The following is an 18,013-nucleotide window of genomic DNA, read 5'->3' as shown; positions in this document are numbered from 1 at the left end:
GGACAGTAAGGAGTGTGCAGCATGCCTTTGGGCACAGTGCAGACATGGCACCCAGGATGCATCCCATGTCCTGTCCCAACAGCATCTATCCCCAGAGAGCAGGGACTGGGGCCCCTGGTCCCCCCCACCAAGCCGCTGTCACTGCATGCAGAGAGCGCTGCAGGTGGCAGCAGCAGCCTGCGCCAGTGGTCTGGCCCCAATTAAATCTCCTCCAAATGGCCTCAATTACTGGCTTGTTTTTAATTTTCCTTGCAGGGTTGGGATAAATAGTATTTGTACGGTTTGGGTGCTGCGCCTGCATACATGGGGTGCTCACATCAGTGCCTGGCTCCTGTAAGGGTCTCGTGCTTTCCTCCTCCTCCTCGGTCAGGGTGGGTGCATCTGGGGCGGATAGGCAGTGGAGCATTCTACTGTTGTGCTCTTGTCATGCAGAAGAGCTTTCACCTGGCAGGAGATGTGCGTTCGGTGTGCTGCATTAGCTTTGACCAGCCTCTTCTGCTTGTGTAATGGAGCTCATCTCATTACGGAAGCACTTGCCTTCTCTTGGGTGCTCTTATTCTGTCACCCAGCTTGGCACCCCCCCCTGTGCCCATGCAGGGACTCAGCACACCCACCTCTGGCTCTCCTGCAGCACAGGGGCCATGTGCAGCTTGCTGGCTGTCCCCTGGCTGGGGACATTGTTGGCAGCAGCGCATGCGGGCAGCACGGCATAGAGGCGTGCAGCTATAAATAAGCTGATTCAGACAAATGCCTTTGTGCAGGACGGAGCTGGGAAGTGGCTGTAATGCATGACGGCAACTTTGCAACTCCTCGGTGCCATGTGCACGCGGTCAGCGCCTCTCCGGCTGTGTCCGATCTGCTCTGCTTCTCTGCTGGAAATCCATCAGGTTCACCAAATGAACACCAGTCTTGCATTAAAGGAATGACTGTGTCTGGGTGATTAAAGCCCAAAGTTACCCCAGAGGTCCCATAGCTCCAGTGAGACAGACAGCTGAGAACAAGCACAGGGAATGGAGCTGTCCTATGGCAATCAGAAACTGCTGGAGTCCTCAGTCGGTACTGCTGGTGGCAGGTGTGGTGTGATCTGGAACCTGGAGTGCTTGCAGACTGTGAGACTGGAAGCAGGGAGCTGAGCATGGGCAGAGAAGCCTGCCTGGGGGCTGTGGGAATGGCCCTTTTTCCCCAGTGTGCTGTGTTTGTTGGTCCTGAGCTGGACTTCCTTTGCCACGTGGTTTGGTGTGTGACAATGAAAGAGGAACCTGCTCTGATGGCCGAGGGACTGCTGTCCCTTGTTGGCTGCTCCCATCAGTGTTTGTTGTGAGGCTGCTCTCTCATCCACTTGCTGAGGTGTGAGCAGTGCCGGCTGTGCTCAAGCTGGACCGGCAGCTTGTTTGGCCAGCTTGTGCTTGACACTTGAAGTCATGTTTCCCAATGGCACTGGCTGAGCAAAGCCTTGCTTAGGGATGGGCTGGTGCTGCCGGGCTGCGTGTTCCTTGGGATGTGGTGTTTCCAGATCACAGCTGAGGGCAGCTGATAGGGGTTGGCGCTGCGTGATGGGATCTGCGCTGCTGGGCGTAGGAGGGAGCTGGGGCACGAGGTGTGAAGCAGGAGCCTTGCTGTGTTCGAGCCCTGTGGGAGGTGTGGGGTAGTGTCCTGGCACCACTGCAGCCACCATCGCCCTGCAGACACACACGTGGAAGCTGAGCACAGAGCTTCCCCAGCTTCACCATTTCAGCCTCCTGCTGGGACCGTGAGGTGTTACCGATTTGTTTTTCGCCCCCACAGCTGGTGTTTACTTGCCTTCTGCTTACATTTTAACTCCAGTTTGATAATAAACCCCAATCACTCATCAGTGAAAAACTTGCAAGGGATTGCGTATGCTGGGAGAAACATTTACTTAAGTAGATTTAAGTTCATCTCAGAAGAGGCTGCTTCCTAGAGAGGTCCTGGAGGTCTCTATGGCTGTATGGTGTAGCTGCTGTGGCCCTGACAGGTGCCTGGGGGGGCTCTGGAGCAATGGGATCCTGTTCTGGGGATCCTACAGACCACAGACCCCACGGTCTGGGTGTCCTGGTCTAAGGAGCTCCTGTTCTGGGGGGCCCCTAGAGCTGGGACCCTAGAGATGTATGTGGGGGTGTGGGGTCCCCAGGGGCTGCACATCTCCATTCCCCAGTGCATTCAGCTTGCGTCATCGTTATGGCTTATTTCATTTCCCCCCATTCTTCCATGCTCCCCCTGTGGAAGCAGTGGGGGGTTGGGGTGCGGCATGGGGACAAAATGGCAGCCGTGTGTGGGGGGGGGGTAGGGGGGGATGGCTGGGCCACGTTGCCATGGCAACCCATTTCTGCCTCACTGATGCGTCGTGTAAATCCATTTAGAAACGAGAAGGGCCTTTTGTCTTTGGGAGGGTTGAATGGGCCTCATTAAACCTGAAATGTGGAAAGGAAAAAAAAAGGGGCCTTAAAGTGTGTCCGGGAGGGGGACTGGTTGAATGGGGAGCGGGGGGCTCTGTGGGGTGGTTTGCAAGAGGAGAAGGCAGAGCTGCAGGCTTCCCAGGTTGTGCAGGCACCCCACTTTGTGCTGGAGATAAGAATGGGATTCTGTTTGCACAGCCCCTTTCTTGTGGGATTGTGGGTGCTGGTAGCAGAACTAAAATGCTCCATGTCTGCCTCCTCCCTGTTGAATGAGGCCGAGGGGCTGCAAGTGGGGTGAAGGGAATGGGGGAACTGGGAGGGGTCACTCCAAGCACCGCTAACGAGGCAGATCCGTCTTTAATTCAGCTGCTGTGTTGGGGGGTGCGGTGGGCAGAAAGCCAGCGTTGTGTTTATCATTAGGGGTATTAGGAATGATCCCAGAGAATTACAGACCAGGGTGCATTGCTATGGAGCTGGTTAAATGCCTGCAGGGAATGGGCTGGGGTGATTAGCCTCGTGCTGTGGTGGGAACCACCTGTGGTTGGCGTTGGTGGAGGACATGAGCCGGTGGGCAGAGGTGGCTTCTGGCCTCTTTGCTAAGACTTGGGCTGTGGGGAATGTTGCCCAGGAACTTGGTGTGAGGGCTGAGGGCAGGAGGCTGCTCCTGGGGCTCCATGGCTGAAGGGTGGATGGATGGAGAGCATGGAGTTGGGACCAAGGTTGGATGGTGTAAAGGACCAATGAAAAACACTGACTTTTGGTGGTTGTGCTTGGAGCCAAGGCCAAAGGAGTGACTACCCCACGAGGCTGCTTTAAGGCTCACCTGAGTCACCGTGCTCTCCTCTCATCGCCCCAGCACAGAGCGGATACCGCAGAAATAGAAGAGGTCTGCAGAAGGGCAGTGGAAATAATTATACAGAGATTAGCAGGAAAAAGGAGATCGAAGGCTGCACTTAGCGGAGACTAAGAATAGAAGAGCACATGAAAGAAGTGGGATCTGAAAGCATGAGGATGGGGAATCACGTGCTTCTATTTACCCTTCCTTGCAGTGACGAAGAACTCGACAAATGGAAAGGTGATAGACACAGATGGGAGGTGGAAGAGAGCAGGGAACTGCTTTGCTCGAGTTGTAATGAACATCCTTCTGTGGGATATCTTTATTCCAAGAAGTTCACAAGAGTCAAAACGAAGAAATTGGATTGTGGTAGCACTGTAGATTGAAAAAATGAGTTTGTATGGAACTGGACCCTCCTCCTTCAGCACATGGCCTGGTAGCTGGGTAGGAACCTGGATTTCTTGGTGCTCCAGCACAATGCTGCTGCTCCTGCACCTCTTTGGGATGGATGTGGGCTGCTGGAGGCTGCCTGCATGGGCAGGAGGGCTCTTCTCGGGCAGAGAGCCCTCTCATCTGTGATGTGGTCGTGGGCTCCTGAAAAACAGGTGGGAACAAGGCAGGCAGTGGAGGGCTTCTGCAAATGCTTTTCATGAGTTTTTCCACTGAGTCTCCAGGTCTTTTACTGGACCACTTCAGCTGCAGAGCTGTTTCCTGTCTTGGAGCCCATTTCTGAGCCATGAGGACCTATGGGAGCCGTGGGGAAGGTGTAGCCCCCAAATAACCTGTAAGGCAAGCTGATACGCTCTCTTGGGAGGGTGAACTCTCCTGATGTGGTCCTCGGCTTCTGAAGGCCTAGCAGAACCTGTAGCTCTTGCACAGCAGTAAATGCCATATCTAAATGTCTGTTTGCTGCTCTCTGCTCACAACATGTCACTCTGCCAGGCCCTCCTGCAGCCCTGGCTGCTAAGAGTACATGTCCTCCTTGCAAGATGGTTATTTTTGGATTTCTTTGAAGAAAACAGCATTTAGCATATGTCATCTTGTATGTACGTCAGAATTCATGCTTTGGAGTATCTTATCCAGGGAGAGGGTAGTTGTTCTGTGTTGTTCTGTTTTCTGCAAAGCCTGAAATACAGTAAGAGGTACGTTTTGTTCTTCAGACACAGGGAAATGTGATGCCTGCCCCAGAGGTTTTGTAGTTCTCATGACACAATAAGTACCTGGGCTGGGAGATAGGTTGTTCAAAAGCATGTTAGCCCCTTCTTTAAATTACATGTATATTTTCATGCAGTTTACCAGTTTCCTTTGTGCTGACACAGGCGGGCAGAGCTGGGATGCTTCAGAGGGAGGAGGCAGCAGGTGCTGTGGGATGCATCTTCCTTTGCTTGAGGAGCATTCTGGGGTACAGAGTCCTGTAAACTGAGTTGGGTGCAGCCTGGTGCAACAAAGGCCACAGAAATCCCCCCAAGTAGCCCAGCGGCATATTTTGAGGGATTATCCCTTATCGCTCTGGTCCTTTTCCTCTCCAATTAAATCCCCTTTGCGATGTCAGTGCAGCCGTGCCTGACACCAGACACTGTGCAAGCTGGGGAGCATGGAGCCTGTGTCACTGCATTGGTCCCACTTGTCGCACCCGTGTTGCTCTGTCAGCTCCCACAGGGGGTTCAGAGGTTGTCCCTTTGATTCCACACTGGGGCTGGGATCTCCCCCAGGGCCCCTGAGCCCCTGTCTGGGTTGGGGGCTGCCCCCTGGTTGGGTTTCTCAGCTCAGGCATCTCTGGCTTGCAGGGGCTGGCTGCCAACAGAGCTCCCCTTGTTTACCCAACTCGGAGGAATTGGTTTACAAGGCTCACAAATACCCTTTTCACCTTTCCCATCAGAAAACACCTCCCGAAACAATGAGGAAATTGGACGCTGCCACCTGATATCTCCCAAGGAACCTGCAGGGCCAGGAATTTGTGGGGCTGCGGGGCCGGATGGTGCGTGGGGCTGCACTTTCGGGATGCAGTACTGGGAGTCCAACTGGGTCTGTGGGAGACAGTGCCAGTGCCACCAGCATCACTCTGAGGTGGTGAGCTTGCTGGGAATGCAGGTGACTCAAGTAGCTGTAGTTAGTGTTTCCCACTGTGTCTGATTCTGAAAGAAAGGATGCGGAGATGTTCTCCGTGAGGTGCTAACTGGTGGTGGTTACAAATACTCCATGAATCAAAGCAGAAATGTACTCCTTGTCCCAAGAGGGGGCACGTGGGGAGGCTGTGTGCTCTATGAGAGGTGCTGGGTTGCAGGGACGGATGGAGCTGAGCTCGAGCCAACCGCAGCAGCGCTGTGCTCGGGGGTGACAAAGCCCTTCAGCTGTCTCCTTGCGGCTGCGAGGCTCGATCTCATGAAGCACTTGAGATTTCCAGATAAAAAGGAGGCCCAGCTGAGCTGAGCAGAGCACGCTTCCCGATTTGCATCGGCTTTAAGTGCTTGCCGCTGGTTTCGTAGTGACTTGAAGGGCTCCAACCTTTAGACTTGGGAGGTCCTTGGGGAAGAAGCATCCCGGCGCGTGCAGCAGCCTGTTCTTCTCCAGCCCAGCAGCGGCTTTGCTTTCTTCCTTGTGCGCTCGACCCCATCAAATGCAGTGTGTGTAGCATGGGCACCTCACATGCTTGTGCTGGCACCAGTGCGAGATCTGAGAGCTTTCTTGCGGGGTGGTAGGAGAGCAGAGGGGGGTGGAGAGTGATAAGGCTGTTTGGTTCTGCTGCCCTTGAAACCATCGTGCTGTGATTCGCCCAGAAGAGCAAGGCTTTGGATGGCAGAGGTGCTGGGGAAGGTGCTGCAGGCTGTGTGCTGCCTGCTGCATTCCCACCCCATCACTGCCGTGGGGTCCACTCATCCCCAGTGCTGGCTGTAGCTGTCTGGGGCTGGGACATAAGTAGGTTATTGCTTTGAGCAACAGCCATCCTCCTCAGTGCTTCGCCAGTCTGCTGTATCCTAATTTAAGTTGTCTAATACACTGCATGTCTCGAGCTGCATCCCCGAGTGCTTTATTATACAGTTGTCAGTCACAGTTTCATCCTTAAGGTTGAATTGAATTTGATTCCGCTCCCCACCTTAAAGCAGGAAAATCATCCTCTGTATGGATGAGGAATACAGCTGATCCTCCCCAAAATTACAGTATGTGCTCTTAGGGCTCAACGAGTTCACCTTTTAATTTAAAAGTAATTTGTTCATTCTTTCCAGTTAACATCAATTTGGAGATGTGTCCTTGTAAGGATGAGTCACCTTGTGCCAAGAGTTTGAGCCTTTTTTTTGCCTTCAGAGACCCTCGTAGAGGAAAATTTCTCCTGTGCAAAACTTGCTCTGGTGATGACCAAGGGTGATTTTTCCAAATGCTTGGTGCTTTTCTCTTGGCTGTTATTGAGAGGAATGGTGCTCTTCACCTTTTTTGTTCTAAAGGAGAGTTTCTGGAGGCCTGGCTGCTCTCCCAATGGGATCTGTTTGCAGGCTTCCTGAAGATGGCTGCCACAAGCCACTGCTTGCAAAAAGCCTCCCAGTTTGAGGGAAAAGTCTTGATCTATCATTAAGGGTTCAAAGAAATGTGGGAGCTATTTTGAAGGTACTTTCAGAGCTTTCTTATCGTCACTAAGGCTGAAGAGCCTTGGAGACAGCCTGGCTTTTAGAGAAGAGAGGGAGCACACCAGCGGGAAAATGGAGGAGAAAACATGAGGGGAATAGAAGGACAAAGGGTAAGATGTGCATGTGGGCAGGAATCCTGTGCGCAGTAGGTGGAGGTGTGCGGTGTATGTGCAGGTCTGTGGTGCAGAGCTCCTGAAGCCGTGGGGATGGCAGTGATGGAGTGCTGCGTGCGGTGCCGGTGAACGGTTCTTGGTGCTGGCGTAGGCAGCCTGGAAAATATTGCTGGGCTGATGCCCAGGCAGAAGCTGTGCGCTTCTGAAGTTGAGATGGAGCGTTTGTGTTAAGAAAATTGGTTATGATTTTGTCCTTACAACAAATACAACAAAACGTTTCTGAGTTTTGTGAGATTACGGAATGCCGACAGGGAGCCACGTGTGGATGTTCCCTTATCGTCTCCCTCCTTCCCCACGTTTTCCCATCCTGCTGTGCTCAGAAATTGGCGTGACCTGACCCGGAGCCGCGGGGATGGCACATGGGCTGTGCTGGCACTGCTGGGAGGTGGATGGGAGCCCTCTGCCCTGGCTCCGGAGTCGCGAGACATCTGCTTGACTTGTTTGCGGCTTCCTGTTTGGCATCTTTTGGGCAGGAGGGAGCTGGCAGAGGCTGAAGGAGGGAATTTGAGTCACTCGGGAGCCCTTTGCCAGAAAACGTCTGACTCAGCCCAACTGCGGAGAAATGAATGTGGGATCCAGCTGCCTTGCAGGGTGGGAACCTGTGAGTGAGCATGCAAGTGTTTACTTGCGTTGCATGTCTGTGGCCTCGCATAGGGTGGGGTTGGTGAGCAAGGGGAGGGAGGGGCAGGGGCTTCTTTGCATCTCCGACTGAACATCTCCTGGGATTGCATCAGGGCACAGGCAGTGGGTGGGGGAAGCCTTTATCGCGTGTAATGCTCTGGCTGGGGTCCAGCTGACCTACTTGGTGGCTCACCTGGAGCGCCGGCTGCCTTCCACCTTCTTGCAGCAGCCTGGCTGCGGAGGGGTGAAGCTTCCTGCTCTGTTCTGGGGATGCTGGAGAGCCTTGTACCAGAGGTTGTGGCTTCTAGGAGGCAGAACTGTTTCTACACAGGTGGTCGAGTGGGGATGGTTGAGACTGTCCCCATTCCTGATGACCTGCTTTCATTGCTCAGGCTACTGTGCCCTGCTGTCCTCAGAGGGATGTGAGAGGCAGATGGGATGATGCAGCCAGCACACCCAAATCCAGCTCCATGGCTGAGGCAGCGTGGATGGAGGGCAGTCATAGCTTCTGTCCCCACGTGTGGCCTCGTGGAGCTGCTCCATGGGCTGATGGCGAGGTGCAGGCAATGCCTGCGTCTTCTGTCCCTCCCGATCCTGCAGTCGAAACCCGACTCAGGAGCCCTTGCCGAGGGCATCGGGTGTGTGTGGGCTTGGGATCCGCCTGCCTTCCCTGGCGTGTAAATCTCGTGTAGCGAGAGGCCCGCAGCCTGGGCTGCTGTGGCTCCGGTTTCAGCGGCTTCTTGCTAAGACTTGCACAGGAGCCACAGAGCAGGTTGGTCCTGTATGTTTGATGCTGTTTCTTTGGTGCCTGGAACCTCAGCCCGCACTGCTGACGCTGGGAGGAGGCAGCCCCATTGCCATGGTATGGGGCAGGGGCTGCAGAGAAGAGGGGAGCTGTGGATGTGTGCAATGCAGGCTGGTGGAGCGCAGCTCTGGTTTGCACAGATTACATGGGGGAGTTGCAGCAGAGAGCTTTGCAGGAACATCCATTCCCATGTTATCTTCCATCAGAATGCATTACGTTGCCTACATCAAAGTAGATACTCTGCTGCTTCCCTCCTTGTTGCCCTAATCCTCTACTTCAGAGTGTTGCTCCGCAATAACGAAATCTGAATGTTAATTATCAGCACATTGCCTTCCTTCCCTCTGCAATGCCCTGCCTTCCAGCCCCAAATAGCTTTCCTCCCTCCTTGCTCCTCTCCATCCGGTCCTCCCACGCTCCTGGGCACGCCGCTGAGCCTCAGCAGTGGCCGGGTGGGTAGGAGCTGCCCTGCGAGATGCTTCCCTCTCTGCCATGTAAGGACAGGAATTCCTCCGTGAGCGGGGCGGGGAGGGATCCCTCCCCACTGCTCCCTAATTACAGCCGGCCCTGCAGGAAGCTGGCTGCCTTGCCTTGGGGCACACCACATGGGCAGAACCCAGCCCAGCTCTGCAGGACAGCAGTGGTGGTGGGAAGGTTCTGGCTTTGCTGCTTTGAACAGGAGAGCTTTATGTTGGTGTCAAACAACAAAAAAAGCATATTGTGGAGGGAGAGCAGCAGAATTTATGTCCAAAATAAATTGTAGGTTGAGCGTGGAGTGGAACACCTGGGTGTGAGTGTTGCTGATGTCTCTCCCTCTCCTTTTCTTCCAGATTCATGAGTGGGAAAGGGCTGGTCATCTACCCAGAGATTGGGGACAAACTGGACATTATATGCCCCAAGGCGGAGCCATCCAAGCCTTACGAGTACTACAAGCTGTACCTGGTGAAAAAGGACCAGGCAGATGCCTGCAGCACCGTTATGGACCCCAATGTGCTGGTGACATGCAACCGGCCCGAGCAGGAGATCCGCTTCACTATCAAGTTTCAGGAGTTCAGCCCCAACTACATGGGCCTGGAGTTCAAGCGGCAGCAGGATTACTTCATCACATGTGAGTCGCCCTCCTCTTCCTCGCCGTGGGCTTCGGGGGCCTGCAGAGTGTCACCAGGCACTGCTTTGGGACTTGGCTGCTGCTCAGTGCTGATACGCATGGAAAGTATTTCCCACTGGATGGGAGAAGGGAGGAATGTGCTGGCCAAGGGGTCCTGGGTCCTTATCTGGCAACGCCAGGAGCCAGGATGGCCCCTCCAGCAGGGAGGGACCTGCCTGCAGCTGGAATGGTTTCTGTGTCTGGAGAGGTTTTGTGACTGGAGCTTGTTTGTGGAGCCAGGCTGTGAGGCTGGAGTGCTGCAGGGCCGTCCTGTAGGGCACTGGGATGCTGATGGTGTGCAGAGTCTCTCAGCCGTCCTTGATGCCTGCCATGGAAAGCAGCCTGGGGAGCTGCTCCTGGAGCTTGTTATGATATAAGTGGCTGTAAAATCCTACACGTTGGCCTGTTGTCGTTGTTTCCATCTGTAACATGGCACTGTAGAAGTAAGGAGGCTGAGTTTCCTCTGAGCACCCAGACGATGCGCATGGGATGCACCTATGGGTACCAACCAGCACATCCCCATCGTCCATGGTGGCTGTGAGCTCGTTGCTGGGGCTGCATCATGGTGCTGTGTGATGTCTGCCTCCTCCCTCTCCCTCTGCCCCATGCCTTGGGATTTCTGCTTGGCTGCTCACATCGCGTGCGAGCCCACAACACAGCAGCCGGGAAAGGGCATGGAGGCCCTGCTACCCCCTGCGCTCACTGTCACATGCTGCGGGCTCACTGACAAGCAGCCTGGCACACAGGGGTCAGCTGAGACTGCAGGCTGGGGCACTGGAGTCGGTCAGAGAGGTATTTTTAGCCTGAGCTCTCTACTGTCAGAGTGGATGGCCAGGACCCTACAGGCATCCTCCAGCTTGGGGCTGTGGGGCAGGAGGTACCGCAGAGATGCTGCCAGCCTAAGAGCTCCCTGCTGCCCTATCTGGTGTTGGAAATTGCTTTATTTTCACTGCAGCTTAATTTCACTAAGCCCGGGACTGAGGAAACAGCCAAATGGGCTCCTGCAGGTCAGATTTCAGCCCACCCTTGGATCCTTAGCATACATTTGCTCAGCTCTCTATAATGCTTGGCTTGAGCATAGGATGGTGTAAAAGGGATTGCAGCAGTTTCTTGCCAAAACAGCCCTTCTGCTCACCTGCTCCCAGACCTGTAGTGCTGCAGCTGGGTGAGGACCTGGTACAGCAATGAGCTCCTCCTGCTTTACGCACGCCTGCTGGTCCTGCCTGGCTCGCTGTGTGTACCCAGGGTTGGCTGCAGCGTGGTCGCCGTGAGATGGGACAGAAAGCACTGTCAGAGGTTTTCCTTTTGTGTTTGGGGCAAACACCAGGAAGTGCTTGGGCACACTTGGTCCTGCATTACACCTCGAGCTGTACCCCTGGCAGCTCTCGTAGCACTAGTGAGCCCACCACCCTCTGCAGCTGGAAGTACCTTTCCAGGACAAATGCATTCACCAGAACAAATTCAGAGCCCATAGAAGCCCAAGGGAGAACGAGTGCATGGGTTTCCTTGTTGCAAATCCTGTGCACCTGGGCTGCCAGCACACCTGTCCCCTCCCATGCCACCTCCTCAGCTGCTTGTGTTTGTGTTATCTGGCTGCTGGTGTGAAAGCAGTCTTTTTTTCTTTTTCAATTATTATTTCCTGCCTTGGTTTTCCTTTCTCCTTTCAGAGTTAGAAGACTGCAACTGCATTTTTATTCCACTACCAGAACATTGAACCTTGTCCCACATGCAGCAGTTTTCTCTCATGTTTGCACTGAAATCTGGTTTCCATCCGAGCACTGAGGAATCTGGAGGCTGTCACACTCCCACTGCCCCCCCCCCCACCATATCCCGGCCTCCACCCCAGGAGCGGTGCTGGTGCTGTTGTGTCCCCCCGGTGCCCCCTGCCCGTGCGGCTCCGACCGTTTCTGACTTTAATTTCTCTTGACTGCTTCGTGCTTTGAAGCGAGCCCTGGCGGCGCGGGGGCCGGCTGGCTGCTGTGTGCTGCTCTTTGGCCCCTGGGTGGGCTGGGGATGCTCCTGTGATCTGCCCGTAGCCTCTGCCCAGCAGCCCCAGGAACTCCTTCTGCCAAGAAAGAAAATAGCCAAAAAAACAAAGTCAAAAGTCTCCCGAGCAGACCACCCACGTGTTTTCTTTTTTTTTAAATTTTATTATTTTTTTTCTCTTTTTTTTTTTTTTTTTTTTGTATTCCTCCAGCCTGATCAGACACACAAAAGGATTTTTCTTCCTTTTCTCCTGCTGGCTCTAAGCCGGGGGATGCAGCACACGGCCTGGCAGTGGCCACCTGCAGGACAGTGCTGTCCCAGCCTCGCTGCGAGCGCTGCGGTCCCATCCCCACCATTCAGGGCAACCCCCCCCCCCTGTTCCCCCGCATCACGTTGGATATGCCAAGCCTCGTTTAGGGCCACTTTTATCACCGAGGGACACTCAGCCCTCGGCTTAGGCTGCTTTAGTGATGAAAAAGGCTTTTGAAAGCAGACGTAACCTCTCCCCATCCTCTCTGAATCCTTGCGCAGAGCCCCTCAATGCCAGCCAGAGGCTTTCATTAAAAGCATCTTTTCTCCCGTGGCTGGACAGGGGAAGGTGATTCCTCTCCCTAAGCCTTTTCATAAAGAAAAAGATGCAGGAGCTCCTGGCTGTGCGGCGGGGCTGTGCACAAAGGCACGGCAGGGCTGCGGGGATTGGGCACAATTTGGGTATTTGGTGCTTTGCTTCCGTTATTGCTCCTCGGCACATGTGGGCTCAGGGCAGCCCATGGGTTCTTGTGCATTTGGTCTCCTGCTTTTGGGGTCTGGTTGGCACCTGGTGATGGGGAAGGGGAGAGGTTCTTTGTGGCACGGTTCCTGCTTTGCTCTATGGGGAGGTGAATCCAGCGAAAGCAAATTCTCACTTCCTGCCCATTGGGGCTTCCTTTCCCAAGCACAAATCCCAGCCTGGGCAGGCTGCTGGGCAGCCAGGGTAGGGCTTGGGTTGGGTTCCAGACCCATCTATGGATGTGGGTGCTGCTGCCATTCCCAGGGTCGGCAGGGTGGCTGTATTGTGTGTGGGGGTTTAGGACATGCTGGTGAGGAAGCTGTCACTTGTAAATGGCTGTACTGGGAGGGAAGGATGGCTCTGAATGCTTACAAACAGGCCAGCAGATGCTTTGTGGACTTGCAGGAGCAAATGCATTAGGAGGTGAGAACTGCAGAGCTGTGCTGTCATAGAGGTGTTGGAGGGTCCTTGAGATTCTGTTGCAGGGTCCCAGACCTGGCCATGCCTCATTTCAGCCTTATCTGCTCCTGTTTCCTGCGATCTGTTCTGCTTCTGTGCATGTCCTCATCCCCAGTCTAGAAGCATCTCTGTTTTTTTGGGTGCAACTCCTTCTCATCCCCCTCTGAGCATGGTGGGCAGACTTGTGTCTGACCTCCCCCCCCCCGCCTTCAGGGGAGCAGTGGGAAGGCAGCTGCTGAATGCCCGTCCTCTGCAGGGTCATTAGCTGAAAGTGCTGAAGTAGAAGGGAGGCAGCAGAAGAGATGTGCTTCACAAACCGAGTGCGCTTGCTGTTGATTGTTGGTCTTTAAGCACTTCAATCCATTTTTGATGTAATAATGTTTGTAATCCAATCTAACATTTTTTGGCAGCAGAATTCAGTAAGACCAGATACATTACACCGGCTGTTCCCTTAAACCCCTTGTCTTGCATTTCTGTTTTTAGATGCAATTAGACCCAACCTGGCAAGAGCTATTGTTGTCAGCCATTGCTGCCTCTGCGATGTGGGTCTCATCCCTGGGCCTTTCTTCCTCAGCACTTTTCTATTTCTATTCTAGATTGAATTTTAATGTGGAGAAGAGGGTCACCTGTGTACTGCCAAATGCCAGAATCCTCCTTTTCTTATTCTCTTTTTTTTATTCTTTTTTTAAAATTTTTTATATACTTTTTTGGGGGGGGTCACATTGCTGTACTTCCTTGTCCCTTGTCCCTTATGTGCACAGCTGCAGTGCTTCTGGGTGGGGGGGGGCCGTGCTGGGTACCCGCCAGCCACACGCTCTGCTGCTTTCCTGCTGGTTCCATTTGAATGTGGCCGCTTTCATGTGCTCCTCATCTCCCGTCCCACAACTCGCTGGGTGAAATCGAGTTGAAAGCAAAAGTGCTGTTTGATGCCTTGATGAGAGCTGTGAACTTCTGCTGATAAAACCCCAATTAACCAACTTCCTCATGCTTCATCCAAATGGGCTGCAGCTGCGCAACCTCCTTGCCCTTGCGACATGGCTGCAGGGACGCACTCTGGGAACTGAGCTGTGGCTGCAGGCTCCTCCTCCCTGGCTGGTGGGTCTAGGGGTCCCAGAGCTGTCCCTCAGTTTGGGGGTCTTAGAACTGTCCCTCAGTTTTGGGGTCCTGGAGCTGTCCAACTTGAGTATGTAGATCCTGGAGCTGTGCCTAAGTGTGGGGGTCCTGGAGGTCTGCCCCGCTGGGGTCCCCACGGGAGGTGGTAGTGGTGTGGGGGACGAGCAGGCTCTCACCGTGCCTGACTCAGAACTTCAAAGCCCCTGAGCTGGACATGTCAAACCCAAATAATGGCCCTTAGACAACACGCGGTTCCTTGTCTCGGAGGCTTGTCTGAAGACCGTGACCACGGTAAATGCGATTTTGTTGAGCCCTGTCCCTTAAGCCTCTGCCTCTTTTCTCTTCTTCTCCTCCCTCCTGACCTTTTCGGCTCAGTGCTGTCCCCGCGCAGGCCCTGGCAGCTGATCTCATGGCTCAGCCTTTCACGGTGCTAATAGGGATGAAAAGCCCCATCAGAAAGGGCCCGCATCCCTGCGCCCGGCTGGGAGGGCAGTGCCCAGCACTTTGATCTGCTGCTGCCTGCTGTGCCCCGTTCTGGAGAGCCCAGCTCCCTGCCAGCAGCATGGGGGGGTCCTCAGGGTGAAGCGCAGCATTGCTAGGAGGGAGCCTGTCCTCAGCAGTGCTTCCTCCATAGCACAGGGAAAACCAAAGTGTGGCTGCTTTGGGAGCGAGTTTTTACCAAGGCCCTTTAAAGGCTGCAGGAGCCTTCAGCTTGAGGATGGTTTGAAACAAGCTCCCAGCGTGTGGGCATGCCTGGGGGTGTGCAGCCGATAAGCGCAGGCAGCCGATGCGCCACGCTTTGTTTTAAATCACTGCTGCTCCCTGAGCCCCCCGTGCTGCTTTTCCTTTTGCTGCTTGCGCACCCACAGTGCTTTCATGGAATCACAGAGTATCCAGAGATGGAAGGGACCCATAAGGATCATCTAGTCCAACTCTTGGCTGCACAGAGGACCACCCAGAAATGCTTTCTTGTTCTTGGTGAGCTCAGCCCCTGTAGGAGCTGCCTGCACTTTCTGCATTGCCGTGGGCTTGCCAGTGTCCCTTAGCTCTGACCTGTCCTCACATGGAATGTGTCATGTGTTGCTTCTGCTGTGCTTCTGTGAGCCGAGCCAGTGCTGCAGGCTCTGGGAAGCACTGCACCACCTGCTCCATGGGACGTGCAGCCCTGCAAGCAAACTGGGCTCTGGTATGAATGAATTGCGATATGTAGCTCCTTTCCATCTTCGTTTAATTTATAATGGTTTGCATTTTGAAATCCTCTTGGCTGGCCTGTCTGTGCTGGCAGAGGGCTGCCCTGCTGCATGCTCACCCCCTGGAGCTTGCCTTGCTGGGGAGGAAAAGTTTGTGTTGCTGTTTGAAGTCACTCTGCCCTAAAACTGATGGTTTTGCTGCTGTGTGATGATGCCATGCTTTGATCCCAGCTTGCCTTGCTGGCACAGGGCTGTGTGCCCCCATCCTACATAATGCTCTGGCCACCAAGCAGGTGTGTGCTGGGGACCAGCCTTCTGCCGAGCATCCCTTGCAAGCACCCATCTCCCATGGCTTGGGGAAGCAGCAGCCCCACGTCCCAGTATAGGGCTGGGATCAGGATGATGGTTGGGGCTGTGTCCCATCCCAGCTGTGGGGCTGTTTGCACCCATGTAACTCTCTCTGCTGCCAGCAGATTCCTGGCGTAAATGCAAAGTGTGTGCTTTCCTCTGGGCTGTCCTGCAGCGTGCCCCAAACCCTCTCCCTCCCTGCTGCTTCCCACCTTCTGCATCTTCCAGCTGCAGCCAAGCCCAGCAGATCCTGCTCCCAACACATCTACGCATAAATCAGCCGCTCTGCTCCCTGGTAACTTCGGCTTTGCTCTGAGCCACCTCCAGCTCTGCATCCAGGCAGCGCCAACACAGCCCTGCTGAGCCCACTGCAGCCGTGCATCTCCGTCCGTCTGTCCTTCGGGGCCCCGCGACAGATTGCTTGGTCGGAGTCACAGATGTTTTGCTACCTAACCAAGGAGATTTACACCCTGTTAAAACTCAATAAGTGCTTTCCTCCTGCCAGGGTCCCAGCGGGGCCCACAAATGACTCTGGCAGAGCATCAGGTGGAGAATTACATGGCACTTTTTTTCCTGTGACGTGCAGCTTGCTGCTCAGGGCTGCGCCTGAGCCTCTGCAATAGTCTCTCTCCTCCTGACGCTGCCTTTTTTTGGAAGGGGGTGGATAGATGTAGGACAAAGGCTCCATTCTGTGACCCGATCCCACGTGGACTCTCAGTGTGTTGGATGCAAGGAGAGCGTGCAGCCGAGCGGTGCTGCGGCACTGAGCCGTGCTTTCTGGCCCTGACAAGGTTACCTGCCGCGTGGCTGTGACTCTTAATTACAGTGCTAATTAGAGCTGATTATAATTTTTCCATCAAAAAACTGCTTTTCTGGGAAATCACTTCCTCGATGTCATCACTTGTGTTCAAGCATCTTTCTCTGTGTGGCACCTCGGTTCTTGCCCATGGGCAGCAGCAGAGCATTGCTTCCAGGAGTTGGGCAGGTGGCCATGCAGCCAGGATGCTGAAATGCAAATCTTCTTTTGCACAATTCCCTGTGCCACACTGAGCACACTGTTGGTGTGCATTCTCACCTGCCCTTGCTGGAGTTGTGCTTTGCGGTACAGCTGCCTCTCTCTAAGGGATGGTTTTAACAAAGTGTTTTATTGGTCCTGGTGTTGAGTTGGCCCTGATTGGCAGAAAGCTTCCCTTGCCCCAGACAGACCCAGTGAGCCACTTAATGTTTTGCAAGGTGTATCTGAGCCACCGGCCCCTGCTGGGGGGCCCCACCAGCCCCCAGTGCCCCCACTGCAGGGACTGAACCTGCTTGGTTCAGTGCTTTATTTACTTACAGCTAAGTTTGTTTATTTACGTATTTATACAGATAGTATGTATTTATGTATGTATATTTAATTTTCAACATGCATTTATTTATTCATCCAGCCTGTATTTATGTAGCCAGGTACAGCCCAAGGCTGCCTGCTTGCTGCTGGTGGGTGGCAGTGTTCCGCACGACCCCCTGCTTGCTTTGTGCCATCCTTTCCCTTCTGGGGACAGCTGGAGCTGTGTGTCACCACCGTGTGCCACCAGCTGGATCCCCACAGTGTGGCGGTGCCAGTGGAGCTGTGCTGGAAGTGCACTGCTCTGCACGGGGCTGTGCCTGTGCCAGGTGGAGCCATAAGAGCTGCCTATGTTGGTGTTTCACAGCTGTTGTTGGGGTTGGTGCTGGAGGAGCTGCGATGTGTGTGTGGGTTGTGGCAGTGTGGGCAGCAAACAGTGCTGGGAAGTGAGAAGGATTCGCACCCCACTGCTCTTACAGCCCCAGCTTGTGTGCTCCTGGGATGGTACATTCTGCGGCAAACACCCACGTTTTTCAGCACTCTGTGGGACCCCGTGAAGCAAAGAGGAGGAGGCAGTGAATGAATAGGGTGTGCTGCTCGTTGAACTCAGCTCAAGGTTAGGCCAGTGCTGGGGGCTGCAGCATGTCCTCGAGCTTTAGGGTGCCAGGGGGGAAGCAGTCCCCAGTGCTGCTGTTAGCGTGGGCTCTGCTGTGAGCAGAGCTGGGCTCACTGGCTGCTGGCTGGCCGTGTGAAACCCAAGCCCTGTGCCTCTTGCAGCAGCCCGGGGCTGGCCTGGATGCGTGCGCATTGCTGGGGCTGCGGGGCCCCTTCCCGGCGCAGCTGCTGTTGGGATCGGAGGCGGCTCCCAGCCCTGCTGGCAGCCCGACAGCTTCATCCCCGGTGTGTGGGGAGGGTGCAGGGGGCTGTGTGCGGGGCTCAACTCCCCCCAGCATGGATGGGGAAGGATAAAGTAATGGGGGTTGTAAGAGGAATGTGTGCTGGTGCCCCAGGGCTTGCAAGGCAGCACATGTGACTGAGCACACTGTCTCCTTGCTGGGGGAGCTGCCAGTGTCCCTGTGCTCCTGCAATGTCCCAGTGCTCCTGCAGCGATGTGCTGGCCCCAGTGGGAAAGAGGGAGCGAGATGCTCTGGGATGGGGCTGAGCACCACTGCAGCACATGCACCAATGCAACACCCACAGCGTGGTCTGTGAGGG

At 54.6% G+C, this 18,013-nt stretch overlaps 1 protein-coding gene across 2 annotated transcripts in view; it reads left to right on the top strand.

Annotated features, from left to right (window-relative positions):
- The window catches only part of EFNB1 (ephrin B1), a 47,811-nt gene that overhangs the window by 19,881 nt on the left and 9,917 nt on the right, over positions 1-18,013 (top strand). The window contains exons 1-2 of one of the 2 annotated variants that reach the window (XM_015860126.3): positions 7,594-7,643; positions 9,296-9,573. In XM_015860126.3, coding sequence (XP_015715612.1) covers positions 7,609-7,643; positions 9,296-9,573 — 313 coding nt within the window. In that variant the 5' untranslated portion in view covers positions 7,594-7,608. Of the gene's footprint in view, positions 1-7,593; positions 7,644-9,295; positions 9,574-18,013 lie in introns of those variants that run through there. The other variant, XM_015860125.3, reaches the window with a different exon arrangement.

The sequence above is a fragment of the Coturnix japonica genome, chromosome 4 (assembly GCF_054131305.1).
Source record: "Coturnix japonica strain WE chromosome 4, WE-NBRP24, whole genome shotgun sequence".
NCBI classification, from domain to species: Eukaryota; Metazoa; Chordata; class Aves; order Galliformes; family Phasianidae; genus Coturnix; species Coturnix japonica.
This window is presented reverse-complemented; position numbering and strand designations above follow the sequence as displayed.